The sequence below is a fragment of the Phodopus roborovskii genome, unplaced genomic scaffold (genome assembly GCF_943737965.1).
Source record: "Phodopus roborovskii unplaced genomic scaffold, PHOROB, whole genome shotgun sequence".
Classification (NCBI taxonomy): domain Eukaryota; kingdom Metazoa; phylum Chordata; class Mammalia; order Rodentia; family Cricetidae; genus Phodopus; species Phodopus roborovskii.
In genome coordinates, this window is record NW_026126525.1 from 6,472,454 (window position 1) to 6,494,749 (window position 22,296).

At 44.2% G+C, this 22,296-nt stretch overlaps 1 protein-coding gene across 1 annotated transcript in view; it reads right to left on the reverse strand.

Moving 5' to 3' along the window:
• Nucleotides 1-303: 303 nt before the first annotated feature.
• Enoph1 (enolase-phosphatase 1) overlaps nucleotides 304-22,296 on the reverse strand; it is a 28,015-nt gene continuing 6,022 nt past the window's right edge. Inside the window, exons 2-6 of the mRNA XM_051198563.1 lie at nucleotides 11,605-11,706; nucleotides 10,274-10,476; nucleotides 8,202-8,334; nucleotides 4,175-4,298; nucleotides 304-1,293 (exon numbers count right to left, since the gene is read on the reverse strand). Of these exons, the coding sequence (XP_051054520.1) occupies nucleotides 1,157-1,293; nucleotides 4,175-4,298; nucleotides 8,202-8,334; nucleotides 10,274-10,476; nucleotides 11,605-11,706 (699 nt within the window). The 3' untranslated portion in view covers nucleotides 304-1,156. The remainder of the gene's footprint in view (nucleotides 1,294-4,174; nucleotides 4,299-8,201; nucleotides 8,335-10,273; nucleotides 10,477-11,604; nucleotides 11,707-22,296) is intronic.

Below are 22,296 nucleotides of genomic sequence, written 5' to 3' on the forward strand. Positions count from 1 at the left end.
CGCGCAAACACACACACTCACACTCATATTCACACCATACACAAAACTAAAATGTGGAGAAAAAAACCATGGCTACCAAAGTTCCAAGAAACTTCACTCATGCGTGAATGCTACTGTCAGAATTAAATAGTAACAACAATTGAATACAAGTTGAAGCTAGGTAACGATTTTCATTTATAGTCTGTTAAAAGAGACTGCATATCATACTCAGGGCAAAAACTAAAGAAAATCCCATTGTTCAGTGACTCCGGGGTTACTTCCCCTTTTGCTTTGGGCAGCACGAGGTACAATCCGCAATCTATATGAAACTAAAAGGGGAAAATGCCTTTATTAATTAATTACACGAGACTGACATAAACTGTCAGAATGGCACCGGAATAAACAGTACTGTTACAAAATTTACATCTTCACATCCACTTTAGAGGAAACATTACACATTAGAGCTCTTTGTGGTGTTACACTGGTTTCAATAAAGCATTTTTAAAAAATAGTCATTAACATATATTCTCAAGCTACTATGTAAGACACAGAAGGCAACTATAAAACAGTGCTAACACTGACCGGTTAGTGGAGCCACCGCCACCTTAGCTGGTCCACGGACACTGCTGGGGGGGGGGGGGGGCGTGTGCTGCCTTGCGCCCCAATACCCGACTGATCAAAGCCAGTTTCTCTGAACAGGAACCGGTGCCTGACTCCTGTTCACAAAGAAGTGAGGCTGAGCGCAGCAGTGTGATGCGAGCTCACAAGGAGGCAGGGTTGGTGGGTTCCTCTTCCAGATGCCTCTGAAGTACTGCCAGTTTTAAAATAACAAGGTCTCTGGGTGATAATGTCTCAAAGCTAGCTTTCCATTTCAGTAAACAATTTGATAAACATCGTACATTTGATTTGCATTTTTGCAGTTTCTTCTATCACATATACTCTGGCCTCATTGAGACTTAAAAAGAGTTATGTTCTACATACAAAGCCTCTTTACATGAACTTGATTCTCACGGAACTGACAACTTTGCTCACATATGTGCCCATAGAAATTAATCTGAGCACACATACATGTATTTACACTTGCATATGTCTGTGTGTACATATAAGTAAGTAACTTTTACAATTAGAATAAAGCTAGACATGACGGGGAGCAGTTTCGTCTTCCTCAGAACCTGCTCTATGTTGATGGCAGGTTCAGCTCGTGGAAGGATGTGATGAGGTTGTAGTATGTTTTCTCATCGTCTGTCAATCCCGCATTGCCAGGTCTCACCACCACAGCGACATGCACATCTGCTTCCTCGGCAGCACTGGCCTCTGTGGAAATCAAAGTGTGGGTGAGGCCAAAACCAAAGCCTGAGATGGAGAACAAAGGTGTCCTATGATCTAATCTGGCCAAAGTACATGCTCCCACCTCAGGTTCCAACATGTCATGCCCCCTGCCTAGATGCCACACCTTTTTTGCCTGAAAAATTCTTACTCTTCAAAATTCCACTCAAAACATGACACCATCCAGAAGCACCATCCCTGTATTACAGCAGCCCGTGTGCGCCTTACACCCTATAGTTGGCTGTCAACAGCAATGTGCTTTATTACTGTTTATCCCTCCTTAGACTATGGGTACCTTATGATCAGTGACTGGGATGTGTTAGGGAGCAAAGAGTAAAAACAAGACCTGTCATATTACCTTAGGTAAGCTGGGTATTACGGGGACACCTCTAATATACTTTGGCTCACATTCATCTCTCCACTTTATTTTTATTTGAGAAACAAATGCTATCATCTTTAAAAGCATCTGCTATGTGCTAGGAGCCAGACTTGGCCAAGAGATATGTGAACAAATAGGGCTCCTGCCTTTATATAATTCCCATTCTCATCTTTCCCAACAACTCAAGGTAACTTAACCATTATCCCCATCCCAGTCTAAAGATATAGAAACAGAGCTAAGCAAGGAGTAGGCCTGAAACTTTCAGCTGTCAGCCTGACTCAATGCCCAATACTCTAAAAGTGGTTCTCACCTGTCATCACAACCTCTTTGATGAACCTCTACCTCCAAAAATAGCTACAATATGATTCATCACAATAGCAAAATTGCAGTTATGAAATAGCAATAAAATAATTTTGTGGTTGGGGTGGCAGCCACCACAGCATGAGGAACTGTATCAAGGAGTCACAGCATTCGAAGGTTGAGAACCACTGCTCTGAAACAGAGGCCACTTAAAAGCTGTATTGGCACACATTATTTGCTTACTGCTTGTGACTGCTTTTGCACTACAAGAAGACTAAATAGCTGTGACAGAGACTCTATGGGCTGAAAATTATGGATTTACTATCTGGTGCCAAGTGTTGATCCAGGCGCCAAATACTCCAAATGTACTCTGCAGACACTGCATGATACAATTCCAAGAAATCTTTGTTTTCCTCTTTCATACTTTAGCATCGTTTGGAACATCACCTTAGTTTTCTGCCCTACCTTGTATATGAAGAGATGGATACATCGTACAAAAACCAACCCACAGGACCAGGGATTACAGAAGAGTAAAGCAAGAACCTCCATCCCAGCTACAGTTCATCCAAGTGCCAGCCCTCCTGTCTAATGAGATGGGAGCCCGGGGGAGTGGTTTTATTAGAGACATAGATGAGGCCAATCTAGGATGGTATTCCTAGTCTTTAGCATTGGCACTACAGCCAGGTGTAACACACACCTTTAATCCCAGCATTTGGAAGGCAAAGGCAGGTGGATCTGAGTTTGAGGCCAGCCTGCTCTAAATAGTCAATGCCAGGATGGCCAGGGCTACATAGAGAAATCCTGTCTCAAAACAAAAACAAACAAAAACATCTGGGAATATATACTCTGGTTTCTTCAGATATATATATAAAAAGATATATATATATCTTTTTACTCAAGTTAGAAATTAATTTCTAGAACTTCAACCCTAGGAAATGGCTTAAATCAAACAAAGATTTGACTGCAAGGCAATTTTTTAAAAAGAGCCTAAAGACAAAAATATAAAGAAAGCCTAAGTAGTCTTAGAGGAGGTGTGGGCCAGTGGTACAGCCCAGCTAGTAAGAGCACTTGCTACCAAACCTGTTGATATGAGCTCAACTACCCAAATCTACATGGGAGGGAAAAACTGACACCATTCACCACCAGCCACACACACTGCCTTCTAACCTCAGTGTGTGCCTGGCACATGTCCCCACTCGCATGTAATAAATGTACAAATGAACAAGAGTTAGACTACTGTATGTGCACACATATGTGTGGATGCATGTGCCTGTGCATGCATACCCACGGAGACCTTTCCTTCTTATTAATATATATTAATCACACACGGTAGCAGGTACCCCTGTGACATGCACATACTCATTTTCATCTTATTACCCATTATCCTCTCTTGTCCCCCATCCCCTTCCTCTTCCCAGCTAGCCACTTTTCTGTTGTCATGTCTTTTTTTGGGGGGGAGACAGGGGTCTTCTATTCTTTTATATGTATATGTGTGTTTGTGTGCACATGCCTGTGCAGAGGGGATATGGGGTGTGTGTGTGTGTGTGTGTGTGTGTGTATGTGTGTGTGTGTGTTACATGCCTTACTGTCTTGAAACAGTCTCACTGAACTAGAACTCATTTGGGTTAGGATGACAAGCTCCCATAAGACACCTCTCTTCACTAAGGCTGATTTCAGGTATACGTGGCCATACTTGATTATATAGGTCCTGCGGATCTGAACTCAGGTTCTGCTGATTGTACAGCAAGCGCTCTTACCCACTGAGGCAGCCCTGAACCCTTCCATGGCATTCCCTTGGAAGGATGGCACAGACATCAATTGTGTCAGGTTAAGATACTACATAGAAGAGCATTGCTCTAGTGGGATTCTGAGCTGTCCCCCACAGCTCAGGCACTTCATCACTTGAACTCCATCAGGTGTTGCTAAAGTTAGGGAGGTTGCAGAACCTTCTGGAAACAGGGCCTATCTGGAAGGTGTAGGCCAGGAAAGGGTACAATCCAGGCCTACTTTGGTCTCCTGAGCTTCCTGATCTGTGACTGTGGGAGAGGTGACACAGTGACCATGATGGCTGCAGCCTCTGAACTATGAGCAAAACCAAACCTCTGCTCCCGTCACGTCACGCTGCTTCCCATGGGTGCCATGTCACAAGGACAACAAAACATGAAACAAAGAAGCCAACCAGTTACTTACCTAAAGTAACATCTGTGAGAAACAAGATATTGCTGGTTAAGCACCCAATGCTATCTGCAATCTTCCGGTAACTCTCGCTCTCCACTTTGTGTCCAATCTTGGTGTCAAAGTGGCCATCAATAAGCTGAGCAAGGGAATAGGAAGGACTATTCAGTACAATATGCGTGCGACATACCACGCCCGTTCACTGCAGCCCTTCCTCTGAAGTGCAGGCCAGTCACAGGGACTCCATTCCATAATGTTTGCTGAAAACGTAGCTAATGGAGTACTTTATGGAAGCTACCAAGAAGGCCAAAGACTTTATGATAATAAATACTTGGAAGAGATCTACTAGTTCAACCTACGTCTCATTTGGTTGTCATTAGCATTGTTTTATGCCCCTAATCACTTCTAATATGCATGTCTTACACACTGTTTGCATTCAAACTACTTCTGGGTTTTGTTCCAGATGAAAAAGAAGATTCTGTCTGGGCTATAGTGGCACAGGCCTTGTATCCCAGCACGTAGGAAGGGGAGGCAGGCTCTGTGAGTCCAAGGCCAGCCTGGTCTACAGAGCAAGTTCCAAGACAGTCAGGGCAGTTACTAAGAGAAATCCCGTCTCAAAAACAAACAACAACAACAAAATGGTTGCGAACATTATCCTTTTGGTCCTGGAATGAAAAGGTATCTAGCTGAATGTGTCAATACATGTGTGTCATCACAGCATTTCCAGGCAAGCAGGAGGTTCACCACCAAGGTCAGCCAGATTCACACAGCACAATTCAGACCAGTCAGGGATACACACCCAGACCCAGCCTCAAAAAACAAAGCGTGAAAAGGTATCTCTAAGCAGAAACTTTATTGATAGGATATTACTCTAACAAGATCAACTGGAGCCAAGGCTGGCCTTGAACCTGAAATCCTGGCCCTTGTGCCTCCAGCTCCCAAGTGCCAGGATTACAAGTAGGCACAACGACACCCAGTTTCATTTCTAATTAACACTTCCTTGAACACTACCCTTGAGGTCTTGGACATTAACTGGAATCAAATGCTGGCTAATTTAACCACTAGTAATTAAAGTAAGTTCATATTAAATAGACTCAGCTTTGACTGTCTGGATGCCTTTTGGCAACTAAAAACAAAGACCAAAGACAATATTAAGGTTTGCGGTTTGGGACTTGTGAAGCCAGGTCTCTCTTGTAGTTTCTGCTAACTATGCGGTCCAGGCTAGCTTGTAGGTAGCCCCGTCTCCACCTCCTTTCCCACTGTAAAAGGGCTGGTATGACAAAAGCTGCTGCCAGGTCTGGCTTTTTTGTAATGGGTTCCAGGAACTGAACTCAGGTCACCAGGCTTGCCTCGCAAGCACCTCTCTCTACCTGCTGAGCTGCGTCACAGGCCCCAGGGTCGGTTAGTTTGTTTTTTAACTATTAAAAAGGTTGAGATGGATTTTGCATACTACCTTTCTCTATTTGCCTCAATGGTAGCTGGAAAATGACTTTTACTACTGAAACAGGTAGGTAAATATCATACCGCACACATGTCGACCTTACTACCTATCTCACTGGACAGAAAGCTTGTCTGTGTTGAGAAAATAGCCATCATTGATCTCATTACTGGTTTGGTATCTGCTATAAAAGACAAAAAGAATTAGAATATGGCACTATCCAAAACCAAAATATGCTCTGCACGTCCAATATGGGCCCAAAAAACACTACTTTTATAGATGGGGGTCTAGCTAAGCACTTTCCTAGAATTTCATGAAGGCCTGGGTTCCAACCCCAGCAATTGCTCTCCAGAAAGTTAAGTCAGTTGGCCGAACTAATTCTGTTTAGTCAGCCCTTCTGGTGGGGAGAGGAGTTTCTTCTGAGTTGCTGATGATCTTAGTTTGGGTTTCTATTGCTGTGATGAGACACCATGACCATGGCAACTCTTACAAAAGAAAACAGTCCACTGAGGTGGGCAGCTTACAGTTTCAGTCCATTATCATCATGATGGCATGCAGGCAGATGTGGTGCTGGAGAAGGACCTGCTACACGTTGATATGCAGACAACAAGAAGTAGACCCTGACACTAGGAGGCAGTTTGAGCATATATGAAACTTCAAAGCCCACCTCCACAGTGACACACCTCCTCCAACAAGACCACAACTACTCCAACAAGGCCACACCTCCAAAGAGGGCCACTCCCTTTTGGGGCAATTTTCCTTCAAACCACTACACTGACTTTTTTGTATTAGGGAAATAGCACATTTACTTTCTAGTGTGTGGGGCAGTGTACATGTAATATTTGTATCTTTTTATACATAGAGTAAATATTTATAGTATCTGGCTTTAGTACTAGCCTCACCAAAAATTACTTAGGGTGGATATTTCAATGTACTCTTGACTTCCACTGATAACTTAAACTTCCTGCTCTTCATTTTTTGATGTGTGAGATAGTATTTCACTATATAGTCCTTGTGTGCCTCAAACTCACTGTATAGCCAGGCTAGACTTGAAAGGGGGACACTATTACCTTAACCTCTGGGTACTGGAAATATAGGTGTGTTTCACGACACATGGCTTGAAATCTAGGTTTTCTAAGTTTGTGTGTGCAGGTGTGTGTGAGGTGACAGCTAGAGCGCTCCTCCTCCATCACTCTCTACTTATTTTTTTTTTAATATTACTAATTACCTAGTTTGCTGTGCTTGTGCATATGCATGCTACAGAGGACAGAAGCTGTTTTTCTTTTCCCATGTGGGTACCAGGGTTCAAATTCTGCTCAGTAAGCTTGGAGGTGAGTGCCTCTCCTCCTGAGTGCCCCTTCTCATGGGCCCAACTTGCCAACCCTTCCTTTATTTTTTGATACTAGAGCTCACCAATTTGACCAGCAAGCCCAAATGACCCTCCTGTTTTTGTACCCCCAGTGCTGAAATGAGAAGCATGTGCCGTGAAGCCTGGCTTCTCCATGGGTGCTGGGACTCAAAACCAGGTCCTCAGGCTTGTAGGGCAAACACTTTACCAACTCTAGGTCTCAGCCCCAGAATCTACTTTTTAAACAAATTTCTGGTGATCCTTATAGACAAGAAAAACTTGAGACTTCCAATTCAAAAGCTGGTATAACACAAGATGTCCCACCTGCTGGAAGCCAGGCAGAGCCAGGTTCTCTGAGAGGCCCTGATCAAAGAACAAAAGGAACCCAGTTCTATCTCTGACCAGGGGAAGACTTGACAAAGTCCAATCTGAGGCTCAGAAGAAGGCCTCGAAGGAGTTATGGTTTCTGTTCCTGGGCACTTGGCTGTCCCCTGGAGACTGGAGTTATCAGTCCCAAGGCCACTGTGCTCTGTCCCTGGCACATCTCCCCTTGTGAAATGGCCTTGATTAACTTGCCTCTGACTTTGTTCCACTGTCCCCTTGCAAGCTGTATGTAAGATGCAGTTCCTTGTGTGAGCTGTTAGCTTGTGCAGGACACTTCCTGACCCTGGCTTCTCCATCTTCTCATCCCCTGGTCATCTTTCTCTCTCAGGAACCTATCACTGAAGAATGACATGCTGGCCCAGGACATCAACGCCTCTATACAAGCTACCCTCAGTTTTTCCTCATCTTTTTACAATAGTAGGTACAACTGTCTAGCTGCCAATTTAGCTTATTTAGATGGGTTCCACTATTCAACATCTCATGCTTTAGTAGCATCAAAACAAAGTAATCCAAATGTGCTGGTTAGTTTCTGTCAACTTGACACAAACTGTAGTTATCTTTGAAGAAAACAACCTCAATTAAGGTACTGTCTCCATCAGACTAGCCTCTGGGCATATCTGTGGGACACTTTCTTAATGTGGGTGGTGCCACGCTTAGGCAGGTGGCCCTCGGATGCATGAAAAAGCCAGCTGAGCTAGCCAATAAAGGAATCCCTTTGTGGTCTCTGCATCACTGCCTGCCTCTAGCTTCCAGCTTGAGCTCTGGCCCTAACTTCCCAAAATGACTTCATGTGGGAGTATAAGCCAAATAAATCCCCCCCAGGTTACTTTTGGTCTTGGTATTTACTACAGCCATAGCACCACATAGCCTACCTCAAGAATATCTCCTTCTGTGGAGTGCCCAAAGAGCAGTTTCTGAGCCTCTACGCTCCCTGAAGAGTAGATGTACACCTTCATTCCAGCCTCTCTCCACCTTCTGACTGCTGGAACCACGTCCTCGAAGAACCTGGAGGGAAACCCAGCAGTTACAATGCAGAAACACAGCATGAAGCCAGATGAAAATCAGACAGTACATATTTATAGTAACTGAGAAGCAACTCCATGAGACAGGAAATTCCTGTGGTTCTGATAACAGGTCACTGAAGTTCCTGGATCACAGATCAGAACCAACAAGTTTGGTAGCTGACTTTAATAAAAAAGCATGAGGAGATAAAATGAGAAAGTAACTAACGGGTAGAGAGACAGCTCAGAGTGAAGAGCACTGGCTGCTCTTGCAAAGGACTCTGGTTCCGTTCCCAGGACCCACATGGAAGTTCACAACTGCCTGAAACTCCAGTCCTAGGGAATCCAATGCTCTCCCTTGAGCTCCATAGGCATGAGGCATGTATGAGGTGTACTTGCATACATGCAGACAAAAAACTTACACAAATAAAACAAATCTGAGAAAGTGACTATTTTAATTCTCAAGGAGCTAAAATAAACATAATATAAGCAATGTTGTATTATCATTTAATTGATGCAATTTATAAGAAAAAACTAATTTACCTTCAATGTGCTTTGAGAAACCAAGAAAATGCTTTCTTCCCATTTTTAAAAGATTTATTTTAGTATGTTTCTTGCATATATGTAAGAGTGCTTCTTACATATATGCAGGAATATTTCCTTGTATCAGACACAAACATCTCATCTAACAAAACACAAGAAATACAAAAGGCACACAGGCAGCTGAAAATGGCCTTGAACCTGAGGACTAACATAAGACGATTGACTAAAATCTTTTAAAAACTAAAAAGAACCTCTAAGGTCAATTGGGTGTGGAAGCCCACATCTATAAATCCCAGCACTAAGAAGGCTGGTGCAGGCAAATCCCAGGCTTGGCAAATCCCAGCTTGAAGCCATGCTGGGATACACTGCAAGCCCAGGCCAGCTAGGATATACACATGATGAGACCCCATCTTTAATCGTTTACACATGTGTGTGTATGCATGTGTCTGTTCCTGCATGTGCAGACACATACCTGCACATGCAAGCACATGCCATGGCACAGGTACCAAGGTCAGAGGTCAACCTGCAGAAGTTGTTTATCTCCTTCCACAATGTGGATCCTAGGGATTGAATTCAGGTTGTCAGCCTTGGCAGCACTCACCCCTGCTCACTAAGCCTTCTCACAGGCCCAAACCGGATGCTTTGTTTTTCAATCTTAGTAATACAATACTCAGCAGGAGATCTGGCAGAAATCCTGTGACTAAGACTCCAAGATTACCAAGGCGTACTACTCTGATTTTATGTGTCTGAGTGTTTTGCATGCATAGTGCATGTATGTACCTGGTACCCGTGGAAGTCAGAAGTGGACACTGGGTCCCCCGGACTGACAACTGCTGGGCTCTTATCAGCAAGCTCAACAGCTGAGAGAAGCAGACCCAGAGTGCTGTCACTGTGCGAGTGTCCCTGGTGTGCCAACAGGTTAAATATGACCTAGCTCACAGAAGGCTCAGGAAGTCTAGCCCCAAGTGCTGGTATCACAGACCCTGCCACTGCCACACCAGGCTGAAGCTGCCATGCTCTAGGGAGCAGTTTTAAGACAGAACTGAAAGTCTTTTACCCACCCATAAAGCCCCAGATAAGCTGGAAAAAAAAGAAAACAACACATTTGCTACAATAAAAGCATACCAATTTTATCTCTCTCTCTCTCTTTTTTTTTTTTTTTTTTTTTTTTTGGAGATAGGGTCTCTCAATGTAACCTTGGTTTGCCTAGAACTCAAGAGATTTGCCTGCTTCTGCCTCCTAAGTGATAGGACTAAAGGTGTGTACTATCTTGGCTAGCAACTTTATTTTCACTACAAGCTAAAGTATCTACTTTTACTTTTATCTATTTACTGCAGGACTGGTGAGGGTGTGTGTGTGGATGTCGGGCCTGTGAAATGTTTTATTGTTACAGCACGTACTCTGCCTTCACAAGGCCAGCTGTGAAAGCCGCCTTCCACATGTGGCCCTGCAGCTGTTTGAGCGCTGTGGTCTTCCGGTCATGAGACATCTGCCAGTACACATTATCCACCACGGCCTGGATCATCTGCTGCAGGTCATCCTCGTTATTTCCAGATGCCACAGGGATTGGAACAGCCCCGTCCAGGTGTGCATCTTCTTCAGCCTTTAAGTCAAAAACAAATCAAGTTTATTCATTTAAAGAAATATACACATGTGCTTGCACACACACATACAGCCCATGCATGCATGTATTTTAAAAAGATACAGCAAAACCAGGCAAATCAGTTTTCTCCAATTATCAATTATCCTGAGAACTACTAAAAATTATTCTTAAAGGAATGATCTGGCAAAAAGGGATCACCAGGCAAAAGCATTTGCCACTAAGCCTGGTGGCCTGGGTTCTATCTTGGGGACCCACATGACAAAAGGAGAGAAATGACTCAAGTTATGATATGACCTCTACAAGAGCACCATAGCATGTGTGCGCACGCACAAGCGCATGCACACACACACGCACATGCACACATATATACATAATTAAAACAAATTCAAACACAAGGACTTTGTAACAATGCAATGCATTAAAGAATATAAAATATGTATGTATGGAGCCTCCTTTTTTGAGACAATAAAGATTAGGAGGAGTATTATAACCACAAGCTATCCAGGAGACTCAGCAAATCCAAATACTGCATGATTCACTGTTATTTCTAATCTTAACTTCTCACCATAAATAAAAGACATGTGGACAGTGTAGGACATCTGCTGGTAAGGGTTGCATAAGATAAAGCTCTATGCCACTGAAGTCGGCACACCATGCAGAAGAAGAAAGTTCACAGACTGGCTAGACAGCAATCTGTGGACTGACCCAACAGTAAACTGGTTGAGAAGTCTGGTAGGGTGGCAAGAAGCAAGGACCTGTGAGCACAGTATCGGGAGCAGTTTCATGCCATGAGGTAGGCCAGTAAGAAATGACAAGTCGCTGTCACTGTGTGACATATATGAAATGTGATGACACTGCACAAGACCTTTTGTATTCCACCAGAAAAGGCTAATTTTACAAATGCACTAGGCTTTCAGGCTATTTAAATGGTCCCAGGGAGAAGTGATTCTGCAGACAATGAATTGCTATGACTTGCTTGTTTTATTACAGGCTGTGGATCACTAGGCAGCCGGCAGGTCACTGCAGCTTCTAGCTCAGGGTCCAGGGCACTGATTTCCAGTGCACTCACAGCATGTTCCAGGCATCCTCCCCTCTGAGACTGTGCGAATGAAGGAGGGAACTGCTGACCTGTTTCCTCAGCAGGCTGACATCCTGCTGACACTCGTCATCATCCCAGTGCGTCTGCAGGTAATCCTTAACATTCTCCCTGATGTATGGGAACAAAGTATCCTGGGGGGGGAGGGGGGAAGAGTGGAGACAAGAAGAGAAAAAGAATGTTATTTTTAAAATGGCGCCACATGATCTGTGTTTTATAATCTCACCTGAACTAAAATTCAACAATGGAAGTCTCCGTGGAAATTGCTGCTGTGGGTCTCCCAATGGGACAGGAAAGACTAAAAAACAGGTCCTGGTTGTATTTGTAAGCTTTATTGGGATTCAGCCACAATCATTTACTTACAGTCTCTGGCTATTTGGGGGCCACAATGGCCAAGCTGAGACTATTTAGCCCATAAAGCCTAAACAAGCTCCCCAGCCATTTATACAAGTCTGCTAACTCTCAGACTACATTGTTAGACCATAGTCTTTTCGTTTGCTTACTTTGCTTTCGTTTCATTTTATTATTTATTTTTATTTCATGTGTATGGGTGACTTTTGTATGTATGCCCACAGAAGATGTCAGATCCTCTGGAACTGGAGTCAGATGTTATGAGCCACCATGTGGATCCTGGGAACTAAACGTAGGTCCTTAGCAAGAGCAGCAAATGCTCTTAAACACTAACCCTCTCTATCCTGTGGCCAGACTCTTGAGGCATGGATTGACGATGCCTTACTCAAAGTACACCTTGGTATATAACTGGTATATGCATGACAGTGGTGGCCACATGACAATGTAGAAAGGAAATAAGTGGCTTTCTTGGTGCAGACTCCTACAGAGCACTCTATAGCATGTACACAGCTAGGCATGATGTCTCACACCTGTGTAAGCAAGCACTTGGGAGACTGAGACAGGACGTATGCCAGTCTGGGCTACAATGTGAGATCCTCAAAGAGAGACAGTGAGAAAGAAGACAACATTATATGCAACACCCAAATAAATGGTTTATTTTTTAAAGTACTGTTTGGTGCCCAGGACTGAACCCAGGGTCCTGTGCCTGCTAAGCAGGAGCTCTACTGACACACTAAACTCGTCTCTTCTCTAGTTAACATGGCTACATATACATACATCTTTTCAATTCTATTACAGCACATCTAAGAGCTTCTTTTAAACATCTACTGTTCTTAAGGTTTGGTAACTGGTGCATGGGGGTTGGGGGAGTGGAGAAGTGGGTTATAGGAAGGCGCAGCCACTACTGCCAGTGGGCTCAAGGAGCTGCAGTCCAAAAACACGATTTCCTGCAGTGCAGAGGGGGAGCAAGCAAAGAGCAGTGGGTGCCCTGCAGGCTCAGGGGAAGAGCAGCCTCAGACTTAGGTTTGTACACTGCAAAGGTCTTACGTTATAAGTGAAATTCTATGAGTTAAATTCAAGAAGCCTGGTTAAATCTATTTATTCAGAAACCTTGAGATGTGGCTCACTATTCGGCCTAGACTGGCCTCACATTTGCAATCCTTATGCCTCAGCCTCTCGCATCATAGGTATGTGCCACCACACCTGGCTAAAAGGTGCTTTAATAAATTCTACAAAAATAAATACATGGGGTTCGGTGGGTGGTTGTTTTGTTTTGCTATTTAAGTTTGCTAGGGAGTCCAGGCTAGGCTAGAACTCCCGTCCTCCTGCCTTGGCCTGATGAGTGTCAGTACTATGGCATAAGCTACCACACCCGGCTCACATTTTGTCCTAACAAAGAAACTGAAGAAAAGCTTGGGGAAAATGGCAACAGAACCAGTCAGAGGTTCTAAAACTATTAACTCACAACCCTGGAGTGTTCTGGGACCTTCTAGGGAACCTGAAAAATCAAAGTATTTTCACAGAACACTAAGATGTTGATGTTGTCGATGATGATAAGGACACCTTTCTAGGTAAGTTAGCAGAGTGGCAAGTTTAGCAATGGTTGTCAGTTACCTTCAAATAGCTATCAGTAGTTGCTGATAAATCTCAAGATCCCTTTTTTGAGGGGTTTTCCACAGGCCATGGATGTACCACAAAGACCAAATACAGGCATAAGAGCCCAGACATCAGGCTGCTCTTGAAGAAAGAAGACCAGGCTGCATTCCCAGCTCTCATACAGTGGGTCACAACTACCTCTAACTCCAATTCCAGGGAATGCACTGCCCTCTCTGGGGCATTGCACGCATTCAGGTAAGACACCCATACACAGGGAAGAAATAAAAATTAAAGATTCCAGATATCTTCAATAACAGACAGTCAAGGGATATACAAAGATGCATTCCTTTTATTAGCCGTAAATGTCACATCCAAATCAACCCCACCCTCCCCAAGACACAGGGAATGTCTCCTGGAAGGGGGGCAGAAAGAATGTAACAGCCAGAGGAGGGGGGTACTCTGCACATGATGCAGCTATTATCTGTACAAAGATCAAGCCAGCCAAAACTCCAGCATGGATGGGGGAAGGGGACGTCAGATTCCATACCTAACAAAGGACCTATTGGCTGCTGGCTGCGTGGGGGGGGGGGAATAGGACAGGGGGGTCATTTTCCCTTGGGGATACTGGAACAGGTTGCCACTGTTCCAATTTCTGTTGCTGTGATAAAAAACACTCTGGCCAAGACCAACTTAAGAAAGGAAGGATTTCTTTGGTTTATTTCCATGTCACGGTCCACTGTGCTGGCTAGTTTTATGTCAACTTGACACAAGCTACAGTCATCAGAGGAGGCAATTGAGGCAACTGAGGAAATGCCTCCATAAGGTTCAGCTGCAGGCAAGCCTGTAGGGCATTTTCTTATTCAGTGATCAATGGGGGAGGGCCCAGGCCATTGTGGGTGGGGCCATCCCTGGGCTGGTAATCCTGTGTTCTATAAGAAAGCAGGTTGAGCAAGTCAGTAAGCAGCACCCTCCATGGCCTCTACATCAGCTCCTACCTCCAAGTCCCTGCCCTACCTGAGTTCCTATCCTGACTTCCTTTTGAAGCTAAATAAACCTTTTTGTGGGTGCCCATAAAGATGGCTACACTCCATCTTGGCACAAGGACCAAGGACAGAGAGTTCAAAGCTGTCAGCAAGTCATAAGACTTAAAGGTCAAAAGTGTGGCTACAGAAGGATGTTTTAGCTGTCTTAGTATAATAACAACACACCTGAATCTGAGGTGTGGCTACTCCTGACCTCAAGGCGAGGGAACAAGAAGTTGGAGCTAAGGTGTGGTTACTTAGAATAAATGAGGAAGAAAAGTCTGTTTGTTCTATATACATGATACTGTGTCCCCCTTTTTGATTAAGGTATATAAGAGTGGTGAAAAATAAACTCATGGCATTTCAGTATTGACTGATCTGCCCTCCTGACCTTTATTCTGTCTGTCTTTCTTTGTTGTCTATAGCTAGCCTTTCCCTCTTCCACACTCCCCCACTCAGGTACAGACTTAGAGCTGCTCAGCTGGCTCCAACCGCAGCCCCACAAAGACGGCTCCCGACACCCTTTCCTCTCCAATTTGCTTTTTGTGTTTAATCTCAGCAATAGAAACCCTGAGTAGGACAACCACAGAGGGAAGTGAAGGCAGGCGCTCAGGCAGGAGCTGCCCTGTGAGCAGGAACCCCGCCCCCATCAATTAATAATCAAGACAGCCGCCCTCCCCAGGCCAATCTGATCTAAGCAGTCACTCCATCAAGGCTTTCCTCTCTGATGACTCTAGGTTATCGCAAGCTGACAAAGCTATCTCAGACAGCCATGCTCCAGTGGCTGCCCATAAACCCGTTACCATGAGCACAAGAGCAGCACACTGTGGACACAATGGGATATTATTTTCAAAAGAGGAGAGAGGAGATGGCAAAGTTGGGAAGGGCAAATGCTGGGGGAGTAGAGGCCAGGGTAGTTGAAGAGAAGAAATGGCAGGTGGTGTGGGGAGACAGACAGACCCTGGAATTTTTCAGAGGCCCCAAGACAGGATCCTTGTCCAGGAGTGGACTTGGCAAGACCACTCTGAGGCTGGAGCCAGTGCCTCAAGGAGTCAAGGTTGTAGCTTCTGGTGATCCTCCCTTCCCCCCCCCCCCGCCCCCCGGGGCTGTTATCGATCCTAAGGCAGCTAAGCCTAAGATATCTTGTGCTCTCTTTGCCAACACAGTCTAATTTGGCTCTCTGCTGACCTTGGCCATTTTCCCCTTGCAAACAGTATAAAAGATGCTGTACTTCTTAATAAAGACCACAGACAGCAAGACCACCAGACCCCAGCATTTATCTTCTGTCTTCTATCTTCTCATCCCCTGGCACTCCCCATCAGGACTTTGTCAAGGTACAAAAACCTGCTGGTCCAGGTCAGGATAGAAGTGACTAAAATTGTCCAATAGAGAAAATACTGTTTAAAAATGCACTCTTCTAGCTGGGCAGTGGACACACCTTTAGTTCCAGCACTCGGGAAACAGAGACAGGTAGATCTCTGTAAGTTCGAGGCCAGCCTGGTCTACAGAGTCTGTATCAAGCCATCCAAGGCTGCACAGAGAAACCCTGTCTTGAAAACAAACAAAAAATGCTCTCTTCTAACATGTTTCCCCAAACAAGCATTTTTCACGATGATGTTCATGTTAACAAAGTACTGAGGTTAATTGTTCCTATTTAAAATGAAAAGTCCTTAGCCAGGTGTGGGGGGAGCATGGACTTCTGTGAGTTCTAGGCCAACCAGAGTTACAAATGAGATCTTGTCTCAAAACAAAACAAAGTAATAACAATAGTAATAATTAATGGGCTTAGCCATTAAAGGCTAGGCTTACAGCCAAAAACATAATAATGAAAAGTTCTCTACTGCTTAGTGTTAATTCCAATTTGATAAATACATAATTAGAACTAGAGGTTAAACATTAATCAAGAGTAATGTCCACATAGATACATTGTGATAGGAAAAGGCTCTCAGGAAGGGTCACTTGATCGACTCAGTGTAAAAAAAAAAAAAAAATGCAGGTTTTAAACATTTCCATACCACTCCAGAGTGGTCAGAAGGCCCTGCAAATATACAATCCCTATTCCTAGCAAAGTGGGCTCACTATGTAATTAGAACAGGCACTCTATGTCACGCAGCACCAGTACATGCTACCATCATGGTGGAAACACCTCCAGGACCAGCCTCCACTCAGTGTGTTGCAGGTGAACCACTATACACACACACATACACACACACACACACACACACACACACACACACACACAAATATCCACTCAAACACATACATACATATAGGAACACACACACACACATACACACATATACATAAAATACACTCAGACACACATATATATACACACAGGAATATATACACAGATATACACCCATACACACACATGAATACACACACACAACATGCACACATACTCTCATACACACACACACACACACACACACACACACACACACACACACACAACTGAAGTTACCTGTAACAGCCATGGAATAAGGTTAGGCTATCTAATAGCTAATAGATCATTATGAACAAAACTGTCTTCTCTGTGTAGAGTTTTCCCTAAGACCACAACAAAGGTTTGGCTGTACAATCAGAAGTCCAGGCAGGTATGTGTGTGATGCCAAGGGATGTGCCCAGGATCTTGTCCATGCTAGGTAAGACTCCACTATGGAACGCCCAAGTCTGAGAACTTAAAATATATCTAAAAACCAAAATCTAAGTACAACTCCCAAATGAAAAAAGAAAACCAAATTCTGGCTTTTCATTTCCTCCCTCACAAGTTGTTCGGATGTTCTTACAAGGTGTCCACGTAAGACTAAGACTCAGACACACAGAACAGTGTGATAAGGCAGAAGCCTCCATCCACTAAGCTCAATGGAATAGTGAAAGCCAAGAGCCAAGCACCACAGACAACCCTTTTCTACTGACACTCTTCCTATGTTGAGTACTTTAACTTTTTCATTATGCTCTCCATCACACCTCTCTTCCTTCTGTGCCCTGCTGACTTTCTCCTCTTCTCCCACACAAGCTATGCCTAGGACAGCAAACTGGCTCTCCTCACAAGAATATGACCTGACAGGGTGCTGCATGCCTTTTCCTAGCTGTGTAATTTATTCTCACTGAGCCTCTGTTTCCTTGTTGACTTATATGGAAATGATGATAATGTGAGGCAAAATCAACAGTAACCAGAGGTAGTTTACAGAAAGCACCTTGTACCTTTAACAGTACTGTATTCTCCAGCACAAATACTTACACTACACAAGGTTCATCTCTGGCTCAGATTTCAGAGGGTAAATGGTAAGCACAACTGTGCTAGCCAGCCTTTTGTCTTTCACAATAGACTTGTGATATCAACTCAATATGCAAGACCCATTTGGGCTCATAGTTCTTAGAAGTCTTGCCACATAGATACCACGGGAAAGGCTGGACACCAGGGCCTCAGCCACATGACAGAGAGGACTGCTAACTGTGAGGGAAAATTAATAGCTAAAAGATACGGGACTCATGGCAAGAAGAGAAAACCAGAAAGAACAAATGCTTCTGCCATAGATATAGATAACTAACTCCCTGACTGGAGAGTACACTCTCCCTGCCCCCATTATCTTAAGGACAAGGCCACTGAGCCCGCTGGTCCTAGAGAAGGAAAACCCCCTAACCTTGCAGGTGCGCTAAATAATCCCACCTTGTAAAAACTTTGTACTGTATGAAATATCTGTAACCTTGGAAACCTTATGGGCTGAGACTAGCAGTCTCAAACCTCCCTTTCCCTTTAAAACCTCTTCGCAATTGTAAGCGGGCACCATACTCTTCTGATAGAGTGAGGTTCCAGCCGGTTTGGTTCTTAGCAATAAAAACCTTTTGCTTTTGCACTTCCTTGGAAGTTGAGGAAACCCGGTAGGCACAACACTAACCTCAGGGCAGCCAGGGAGCTGTAGGCAGGATGGGCCATGGCCACCAGAGCCTCAGTATCCCCTTTAAAGGCACTATACTCAATGACTTCTTCCAGTTAGGACCCACATCCCGAGGTTTACACCACCTCCCAACAGCTCTATGCAGTAGTCTGAATGAGAATGGTCCCACAGGCTCAGATATTTGAATGCTTGGACCCTAATGAGTGAACTTCTAAGGATTGTGAAAGGTGACCTTGTTGGAGGGGAGAGGTGCGTGGGGGGGGGGGGGGGCCGGCGGTAAGCTCTGAGGTTTCAAAAGACGGGATCAGGATGTAAGTTTTTTCCTTTTTACTTTATGGGTGTTTTACCTGCATGTACATCTGTGCATCACATGCATACAATTTACTTGGAGGCCAGAGAGGGCATCAGGTTCCTAGGAACTAGAGTTATAGTCAGTAGTAAGCCATCTCATGGGTGCCGGGAATCAAACCTAGGTCCTCCGAAAGGGCAGACAGTTATGGGCCATCTCTCCAGCCCCAAAGGACGTATGTGAGCTCTCAGTTACTGATCCAGCACCATGCCTGTCTGTCATGCTGCCAAGCTTACTGCTGTGATGGTCACAGACCCACCCTCTCACATCAGAAGCAAGCTGCCAGTTAAATGCGTCCTTCAGTAAGTTGGCCCTGGTGTCTCTTCACAGCAACTGAACAGTAACTAAAACACACCCCCAGCTGGGGACCAAGCCTTTAACACATGAGCTTGTAGAGGAACAGTCAAGCACAACAACCTCATGCATTCAACATGCAACAAAGTAAAAAGCAGTTTAAGAAACCAGGTGTGGTGATACATGCCTTTAATTTGATCGGGGTGGGGAGTGGGGTGATGGGGGTGGGGGAGGGCTGCAAGACATCCCAGTCAAGGCCAGCCTGGTCTCAAAAGAAAAAGAAAACCAAAAAGAAAAAAGAAAACCCTAATGCTTAACATACAACCCACTGATACTTTTAGGCCTAAAAAGTAATTCCAGAAATGATCGTAACTTTTAATTTCAATTATAACCCATTTATTGGTAGTTTCAAAATATTCTAGTATGAAAAACATGTTGGTGTTAACCCTGGTGTCTAAAAATAAACTTGTGAATATTTTTAGTGCCCCGAACATCTAAGGTATTCGGATGTAGATTTAGCATTACATAGAACAAAAGTTTATGGGCCTGGCAACAGCAGACTGGCAGAGTGCTTGTCTGGCATGTGCAAGGGCCTGGGTTTAATCTCTAGGGGGTAGGGAAAGCTAGAAAACCAAATGAGAGTGTTTGCTTTTCAGGGAACTATGATTATACTCCATTAAGTGCTGACGGGGAACCCTGCAAGCAGCAATTTATATTACTCCACGCAGCTCAATGATAGCTCACGGAGAGAGAGCCATCAGGGCAACTGACAGCCTAACTATGAAGCTGGCTGGTAAATGTTCAGAAGTCAAAATATGGATGAGCTTTATGGCTGTGGCTGTTTTAATGAGAAATTCACAGAGACGATAAAAATAAAATAGTGGCTCCCTTTGAAGAAGATGGGGCATGAACGACGTCTCCCAGGAACAGAGTGCAGCTAGCTACTTAAGGAAAGTACATTAGAAGTCTTTCAGGAGAACCAGGGAGTGCAAGGGATAGTAACTGAAACCTTAAGTATTGTCCCCAGAAAAGACAGTAACAGAGGCAATACCGAGGGGCCACTATTGCACTAAGCTCAGATGAAAAGGGAAATGAAATAGTTTAGTGGTTGGTTCTTAAAAACAAACCAACTTTCTAAGCAAGAAATGAAACTCGGTACTAAAGACCTGTTGTGGGCAGTATAAAATACAGAAGAGACTGGAGAACAGGGCTCTGTTAGGATTCTCTCTGGGTTGGTCTCACGGGAGCAAAGGATACCTTCCACTCCACCTCTCCCTGCAGCTCTAAGCCAGTGCCTGGGTGCTGGGAGATGAGGAGTTTTCTTAGTGGCATAGCAACCTTATCTAAACTCAGTGGGTCAGCAAGAAAGAAAAGACATGACGATAGGGGGGACTGGTTAGAAGGGGCAGGGGATTAGCGAGCAGAGGGTTATGGGGAGTAAATACGGTCAAAACATACTACAAGTGTATGAAACAGTCATAATTTATAGTTATATTTATAATATAAAAAGCTTTGGGAAGATATACCTTCATTTATCTTTCTTTTTAGGCCAAGGTCTCACTCTAGGCTGGCCTAACTTGGTCTCTGTGGTGCTGGGAGTACAAGCTGAGCTACCATACCGCACTCCACTTTCTGCTGTGAGTGTACCTGCGTGCATGTATGGGGTGTTCACTCCACAGCATGTGTGTACGGGGAGAGAGAGAGGGAGAGAGAGAGAGAGAGAGAGAGAGTATGGGATGTGCACCCCACAGCATGTGTGTAGCAGTCACAAGTCAGTTCTTTGCTTCATGGGTCCTGAACTCAGGTCATGAGGCTTAGCAGCAAGTGCCTTTACCTAGAGAATCATCTCACCAGCCCAAAAAATATATATTATAGAGCACAAAATTGATAAAGTTTAGTTCTTAAAAAAGTCAATCCATATCCAACTTTACCAGAGCCTGGGTAAAGACAAAAGAATCAAGAGTTAAAGGCCCTCCTTGGCTGTGTAGGAAGCTTGAGGCCTGCCTGAGATATGTGAGAGCCTGTGTCAACAACAAAACCATATTTAAAAGGCATTTTTTTGGGCGATGTGAGATAGACTCTTATAGTCTGGGTTGGCCTGAAATCAAGAGCCCCAGCTTCTGCCTGAGAGCTGGAATCACAGGCACACACTGGGCTTGTTTAAATAAGCTACTCTCCATAAAACCAATTAGAAGCCACATATCCTGAATGAAATTAGGAGAAAATAAATGTAATGACAAGAGTAGCTAGCCATACATAACTATGGCTTCTAAACCCAAATTCCTGCCATGTGTGGTGGTGCACACATTTCATCCCAGGGCTTGGGAGGCAGAGGCAAATGGAGCTCTGTGAGTTCGAGGCCAGTCTTGTCTACATGAGTTCCAGGACAGCCAGGCCTACACAGAGAAACTGTTTTGAAAAACCAAGAAAGAAAAAAGGAAAGCATTCACTTAGCTCAAAGCAAGTAGAAGTTTATTCTAAGATGGCTCCGAGCTGGCCATAAAGACGAGTGTTCTGAATGAGACTGCCTCTAACAGCAAGGCAGGAGTCTCATTACACAGGGAAGCTTCACACAGAGAGGACAAGAAGCTCCTATGACTTCAGAGAAAGCTACCCACCCACCCCTGCAAGAACAACTTAGCTTTATCATGTATGTAAATTATAGTGTTGCCCATAGCTCAGGGTGGGTAGTATGTGCTAATTTATCATGCCCACAGTTTCATACCCAGCAGATGGAGGGAGGGAAGTAGTGGGCCAACTGAACCCCAGAATCTGACCTCAGTTTATTCATCCACAATGTTCACCCCACAGGGTGGCTGGAGGGTTTGACTTAAACAATTTCCATCACTTATGTTCTCTGGCTCCCTAAGAACTACTAACTGAGTCACCTGACCACTGTCTGGCAAGCAAGCTCTACTTTTACTGTGATTTTTATTTTTATTACAGGAATTTTTTAAAGGTAAGGACTAATGTATGGCCTAGACTGTCCTCCAACTCATGATCTTTCTATCTAGCCTTTAGGGTAATAGGGATGTGCCACCACACCAGGCTAAAATAACTCTTAGATGTCCGGCCTCCCAAGCTTAGTGTGGACACTTCTAACAATGGGAATCACTTCACAGAACAGCCACACCATCTTCCAGACCCTCTCAGCAGTTACAGAACTGAGCACTAAACATCTTTCCCAAGGACAAGACTAGAAACTAA